The 7,091-nt window shown below is 49.6% G+C and overlaps 1 protein-coding gene across 1 annotated transcript in view; it reads right to left on the bottom strand.

The window, feature by feature from the left end:
• LOC103469511 (serine/threonine-protein kinase TAO2-like) overlaps positions 1 to 7,091 on the bottom strand; it is a 25,464-nt gene that overhangs the window by 8,973 nt on the left and 9,400 nt on the right. Inside the window, exons 3-11 of the mRNA XM_008417225.2 lie at positions 5,870 to 5,941; positions 5,652 to 5,753; positions 5,537 to 5,582; positions 5,373 to 5,469; positions 2,877 to 2,990; positions 2,686 to 2,777; positions 2,520 to 2,613; positions 2,295 to 2,376; positions 2,034 to 2,204 (exon numbers count right to left, since the gene is read on the bottom strand). Coding sequence (XP_008415447.1) covers positions 2,034 to 2,204; positions 2,295 to 2,376; positions 2,520 to 2,613; positions 2,686 to 2,777; positions 2,877 to 2,990; positions 5,373 to 5,469; positions 5,537 to 5,582; positions 5,652 to 5,753; positions 5,870 to 5,941 — 870 coding nt within the window. The remainder of the gene's footprint in view (positions 1 to 2,033; positions 2,205 to 2,294; positions 2,377 to 2,519; positions 2,614 to 2,685; positions 2,778 to 2,876; positions 2,991 to 5,372; positions 5,470 to 5,536; positions 5,583 to 5,651; positions 5,754 to 5,869; positions 5,942 to 7,091) is intronic.

Raw genomic sequence — 7,091 nt, 5'->3', positions numbered from 1 at the left:
CAGGACCAGAACCAGAACCAGAACCAGAACCAGGACCAGAACCAGGACCAGGACCAGGACCAGAACCAGGACCAGGACCAGGACCAGGACCAGGACCAGCCCGGCTCCAGACCAGTTTATCAGGAGGGGCACCGACTTATTTTGGGGGTCAAAATGAATCTACGTAGCTGAACATAGACAACAACACCAGCAGCCTACAGGCGACTTGTTAACAAGCTTAACGTGCTGTATTGATATTAGCCAGTCATCTTTTAGCTACCATCACCTGCATCCARCAGCTTTACTCAACTCAGTCGGTTAGTTCGGGGGAAAAACTGCAGTTATTTACGTTTTGCTGGTTTGCTGCCATGATTCTAACACACCTGCGCAGCAGCAGCAGCATCAGGTCTCCTTCCTGCCTCACAGCTGTAAACCCAGCGCAAGCGTCTCAGCGTTCATGTTGCGTTTGAAGGCGGCTCGGAAAAACAAGTTACAACTTGTTAGCGACGGATAAAACTGTTTTAACTGCTGAAAAAGGTAACAGAGGACACGGATATGGGACGTGCGGGAACTCCTATTGTATCAAATTGATATGGGAATAACAGACTGTTGGCCATTCCAAGGTAAAAACAATAAACAGCTTCCAGTCCGGGCCGCTACAGACACCGTGAAAGCTCAAACAAGGTGTTTCAGCAAAGTTATCCCACTTTTTCCAACTGCATGCGCCCTAATCAGACGCTCACAATGCGTGTTTTCTCACGCAAATCCACATGCCTTCAAGTACAACTTTTTTTTAAACACATGCCACTTTCAAAGTTTCAAAGAACCAACCAGGCGCAGCGAGAGCATTACACGTTTTCGATGTGCACCGTTACTGTGTAAACACAGATGGTAATCAGAACGTTATCGTGTAAACGATCCAACAGAAACGGAACAAAAGTGCCGTTTTTGTTGGATCGTTGTCGTGTAAACGCCCCCTGAGCTCTTCTTCTTCTTCTTTCTATGGCGGTTGGCAGAGAACGCTGACGCCATGGCGCCCTCTCCTGCGCATGCGGGACACGTTCAGGTCGTTTTCCGTTCACATTGCAGATCTCATACAGGTTGCATATGTGTGGCAGTGAGAACGGCCCGGCAAAAAAATACGATTTGACAACAAAAAGTCAGAGTTGGGTCACTTCAGGCTGCAGTGTGAACGCAGGAAAAGATTAAACTCACAGCATCGTCTTTTGTTTTGTTTTTCTCTGTCAAGGAAAAAAAAGTGAAAACTGAGAATGTAAAAATGAGAACAAAATCAATATAATTACATCACTGTGATGTAATGTTCTTTCTCAATAAAAATGTTGATGTAAAATAAATGATCTCACAGCAGCAGATTGTTGCTATGGTAACAAAATCTTTGAACTTTTACAAAGTAAACCTGCCAGCTCCTTAAAATCTTAAATTTTTTATGCTGAAACCATTAAATCAAATTCAGCAGCTTTGATACATCGATAAATAAACGTTACATTTATGATTCTGTGTTAAAATATCAGCATTTATGGCCCCTGGAGCCCCATGCAGCCCTGAGGGCCCCATGCAGCCGTGGGGCCCCATGGATCCCCGAGGGCCCCATGCAGCTGTGGGGCCCCATGCAGCCCTGAGGGCCCCATGCAGCCCCGGGGGCCCCATGGATCCCCGAGGGCCCCATGCAGCTGTGGGGCCCCATGCAGCCCTGAGGGCCCCATGCAGCCGTGGGGCCCCATGGAGCCGCTGGCTTAGTTTGGATTAAACAAGTAAAATAACTGATATTCATTTTCATCGTGTTTTTTGACTTGTTGTTTTTAAGATTCTATAGTTGTGGGTTTAAATTGTTTCACTGACGATGTTTTCAAATAACATAATTACCCAGTAATATTTTTACTTCTCCTGTCGACTCAACATCTTTTACCACAAAAACACGGCGGACCATGACGCACCCTGTACGTCATGGTTTCTCTCAGTGGGCGGGCCTTCCAGAGCTGCACGGACCAAACACGGCGCTCTGAAGGGTCGCCGTCCGTCCTAGAGGGACGTACCTCGTCGTCGTCGCCGCCCTCAGACGGCGGCCCGTTCTGCTGCGTCTCCTGGAACAGGATCTTCTTCATCTTGCGGTACTGCAGGTTGTCCAGCTCCCGCACGGCGTCCTTCGTCCGCGCAATCAGGTCCATGATGACAGTCAGCGGGCGCTCGCGGCTCAGGAAGCGGTGCTGCAGGAGACAGCAGGGGCTAAACGGAACCAGAACCACAAGCGGAACCCAAATAGGGTCCAGAACAGGAATCGGAACCAGAGGGCTTACGTTAAGCAGGACGTCTGAGGTGGGACGGTCCTGAGGGATCTTCTGCAGACACGAGTCCACGAAGCTGCGGAACGAGTCGGACCTGCAGGGGGACGAGGTGTTAGGAGCTCAGAGGACAGAGCACACTGGGGGGACGGTTTATTGGATGGACGGAGCGCGGGACGGACAGATGGACAGAGGGCGGGACGGCCAGATGGACAGAGCGTGGGACGGACGGAGTCTCACCAGTGGTTGGACTGCAGCACTGGGCTCTCGTTCTGGGCGATCTGGTACAGGGCGCTCATGGCGTTCATGTTGAAGAGCGGCGGCTTCCTCTCAGCTGAGGACAGACAGAGACACGTTAGACAGAGACGGTTCCGTCCAGGTGGCCACCGGGTCGGGTTTTACCCACCCAGCTCGATGCCGGTGATGCCGAGCGACCAGACGTCCACCTTCCCGTCGTACTGACCCTCGTCCATGGCCAGAATCACCTCCGGGGCCATCCTGCAACACAGACCGGGTCAGATGGAACCGACCTGTCAGGCCGACACAACACTTCACGACCAGTTTGGGTCAGAACCCGACCGGATAGTCAGAGCTCACCAGTACGGCGTTCCGACAAAGGAGTTGGCCGGAGACACGATGGAGGCCGACCCGAAGTCGCCCAGCTTGACCTGACCCGGTTCCGTCAGCAGGATGTTCCCGGCCTTCACGTCCCTGAAACACAGACTGCCCTGTTAGAGACGGGCCGCAGGGATCCTCCAGAACCCAACCAGAACCAGACCTCTCTCTGTGGCAGAACCAGGATGGACATCAGATGGTGGTGGATGATGTCAGAGGTTCTGACCACAGACAGAGTGAGCCCAGCCAGAACCGCCCTGGTACCAGGACCGAGCAAAGCATCGACACTTATTTAATGTCGATGGTTGAATCGGCTCCATTGCAGCCATCGCTGCTCGGAAAATAAACTTTTGATGTCGTTTATCTGACGTCCTGGGAATGCATCGCCGCCCCGCCCGACCCGAAAACGTTCTTCCCGACTCGCCACGTGGGAAAGACACGGAGACTGAAGGCAAACAGAACCGGATCGATAAGCTGGCCATGGTCTGGGTTTTAGACGGACGATGTCAAACAAACTGCATTGATAGCAGCCAAAAGGCAGCAGATAGATTTATTTAGACGTCATCCGGTGTTTCTGGAACCGAATCTCTGGAAACCTGCGAACCTTTTGAAGAGATCGGTTCAGGAATACCAACGTCTGATTACAGCTTTGCATCATTTCCTCTAGATCAGTGGTTCTTAACCTTTTTTCAGGTCCCGAACCCACAAGTTTCATTTCCACTGAACCCTTCTGTAGTGATAAATAAAATATGATCCCCCCAAATTCAAGACATGGAGTCTAGTTGGGTCACCCGATGGTCACCAAGTCTTCTTAAAGGTAGAGTCTCTGAGATCAGTTCTTCAAACTATAGTCAGTGTTTTCAGCCGACTGTCCAGGAACGACCAGAGGTATTTAAAATCTGCCAGTTTCAACAGGTTGGCCATCGAGAGAAACTGGAGCCACTTTAAGGTCTTTAGATCATTTAATTAGCTCTACATTCTTAAGAGAATGAAACATTAATAAAAAATAAAGACTTTACGGTATTGATTTAGTAATGTAATCATATTAGTTGTGTTACCACCCCACGCCACTAGAGGCAGCACCAACCCCGAAAAGATGCGACTAAGGAGCAGATTTAGAAGTTCACCGAAAGCTAATGTGGTAAAAACTGAGTCTTGCTGAAGTAAAGACAAGTTCTGTTCTTGTTCAGGGTTCTGCAGACATCGCCTGAACTTGGCGCCTTGCCTGGTTTGATGCGCCGTATTCCCAGGATGTAAATGGTTCGGAGAAGCTCTGATGGCTGCAAGTCAGTTTTCTGATTTTCAGACGGTTAGAGAACCAGGCGGTCCGACCCGTTCTGAGTCTGCATCAGAACCGCACCGAGCTGTTGTTCTTCCTGTTGGAGAGACAGGGTGAAGCTGGGCGAGCAGCCCTCCCCTCATGTTCCTGCAACAGAACCCGTCAGACAGGTTCACGCTGCTCCTTGGTGGTTACGCCATCAGAACGATCAGGTAACAAACGGCCTAGTCAAAGCAACGTCGGCAGCCAGTGGCAGTGAGGCTCCTCCTGGGGAGGATTGGAGCAGATTTGGACCAAGCAGAGAAATCCACCATTTAAAAGCCAGATGTCATGCTGACTGTAGATAATGTCCACAAAAAAGGAGAAAAATCTGCTTCCACTACGTTATTATGATGACTGTCGATGAGTTTCATGCTCCAGGAGACATTCACAGCACAAACAGCTCAAATCGGGGGTGTCCACAGTGCGGTTCGGGGGCCATTTATGGCCCTTGGACTGATGTGATGCAACCCATTATTTGTAATAAGGGTAAAATTATTGCTGACAAAATTTTCTTTCAATGGAAAATGCAACAGAAAGTATTGATGTTTAATAGACAGATTTTGTAATAAATATTAGTCAAGGATTCTGCTAGGATCTGAGGCCTGACCCAGTCCAGCAGCCATTGGTCCGACCACAACCACAGATTCTGGAACGGCCCGAACCTTCAGCAATCAGCTGCAAGGACCAGCCTGAAGCTCATCACCTGAGGAACATCTCAACAGGTGAGACTGAAGCAACTGGTGCTAATGTAGCTAACACACCAACAGAGCTAAAGGCAAGGCAGGTGATTTTATTTATAAGCACATTGAACAAGGCAATTAAAGGGATCCAGCTGTGCTAACGCACGTAATGTAGCTAACAGAGCTAACTATGCTAACAAGCCAACAGAGCTCACAGGACTACAAGAACTCATGGTATTAAAAGAGCTAACAGCATTAACAGTGCTAGTAGTGTTGACAAAGCTAACAGTGCTAATGGTGCTAAGGAAGCTAATGGAACCAACTGTTAACAGAGCTAATGATGATAAAGGAGTTAATAGAACTACCAGAACTAACGGAGCTAACTGACTTTACTGAGCTAGCTGAGCTAATGGCGCTAAAGGAGCTAACAGAGCTAACGGCACCAACAGTGCTAGCGGAGGTAGGCTGCATCTGTACCTGTGGATCAAGTTGTGAGAGTGCAGGTAAGCCAGACCCTGCAGCGCTCCGTGGGTGATGGCGGCGATCTCCACCTCCTGGAGCGGTTTCTTGTGGACTGAGGACAGAAACAAGGTGAGACCCAGCAGGAAGACAAGATGGCCGACACGCAGAGCTCAACTGACCTTCCAGGAGGTCAGAGGCCGAGCCAAGGCAGTACTCCATCACCAGCTGAGCGACAGACAGACAGTTAGCGGGGACCGACCCGGAGGAGGCGGAAACATGGCCGCCGGTACCTACCCACGCCGTGTGCTCCTTCAGGTAGCAGCCCAGGTACTCGATGGTGTTGGGGTGACGCAGCTTCTGCAGGAACTTCACCTCCTTGATGATGTCCTGCCATTTCTGCACATCACAACATGCTGCAGTTACTGGCAGACAGGAAATGAGCTCAAAGCACCCTGGTGGGCGGAGCCACAGCCTCAGGAACCTATGACATCAGACAGGGGCGGAGCTGTTACCTCATTGGTCTGCTTGCCACTGTAGGACATCTTCTTAATGGCCACCACCTCATTGCTGCGTCCGTCACGCGCCTGGAGACACACGAAGAACAAACGTCCAATCAGGGGGAGCGACCTGGACCCGGGCCGGAACCGGGACCTGGGCCGGAACCGGGACCTGGACCCGAGCCGGAACCGGGACCTGGGCCGGAACCGGGACCTGGACCCGAGCCGGAACCGGGACCTGGACCCGGGCCGGAACCGGGACCTGGACCCGGGCCGGAACCGGGACCGGGACCTGGACCTGGACCCGGGCCGGAACCGGGACCTCCGGGACCTGGACCCGGGCCGGAACCGGGACTTCTTTATGCAGATCTATGACTGATGGATCCTTTAGTTGCTCCCCAGGAAGTAAATCCCATCTCATTATTGGGGTCAGAAGAGGTGCAGTGAAAGTTGCTCATGATCCAGCTGCAGGACCAAAATGACTAGTGAAGCACAACAAACGAGTTTCTCAGTAAACAAACTGTTGAACCGTGGAGTCAAACTAAAGTCTAAATGTTTAGATCCGATCTAATCTCTGCTTTACAAAAATTAAGACTAAATAAAAACACATTTAATGGGTGAGTCCACTTACTAAAATTCCTCATAAATATTGATTTATTGCAGTGATGGGTTATTTAAATTATAACTCGTGAAGTTGGTTGATTTTTAAACCTTCTCTGGTTTTCCCATCATAACTTCAACTTAACGTTCAAAGCACCAGGGACTTTATGGAAACGTCTTCAGATTTTATTGTGTGGTTTTAAAGGCTCCATGTTGAGGACAGTAAGAAATAAAGGCATAGTTTCTATTTTTGCTGCCAGCTGCTCTGCAGTAGCCCCTCTGCTGTGGGCTAATGCTAACGCTAACGCTCAGCCGCTCCAGTTTCAAGCTCTTCTTATTAATGTAAGAGTTAAAGGGTTAAATGTAATTAGATATTTRCTGCCTTTAACAAAAAGAACCAAGTCTATCAAAGCAATGTAGCAGTTTAGCTAGTTTTGATTTAAGGCATGAGGTGGCAGTTTATCATGATTCAGCCAAAGTAACAAAATAAACTGCAGTCTGATTTTTATTGCCAGTGTGTTTCTTCCTATTGACCAGTGAAAGGAAATAAAATGTGTTTCATGTGTTTTGCTGTAAGAATAACTTACTGGAGGGTTTATGTTTGTGCTGCAGAGCCGCAGCTAACAGCTAGCAGCTA

The sequence above is a fragment of the Poecilia reticulata genome, linkage group LG8 (genome assembly GCF_000633615.1).
Source record: "Poecilia reticulata strain Guanapo linkage group LG8, Guppy_female_1.0+MT, whole genome shotgun sequence".
In the NCBI taxonomy this organism is placed as follows: Eukaryota; Metazoa; Chordata; class Actinopteri; order Cyprinodontiformes; family Poeciliidae; genus Poecilia; species Poecilia reticulata.
This window is presented reverse-complemented; position numbering and strand designations above follow the sequence as displayed.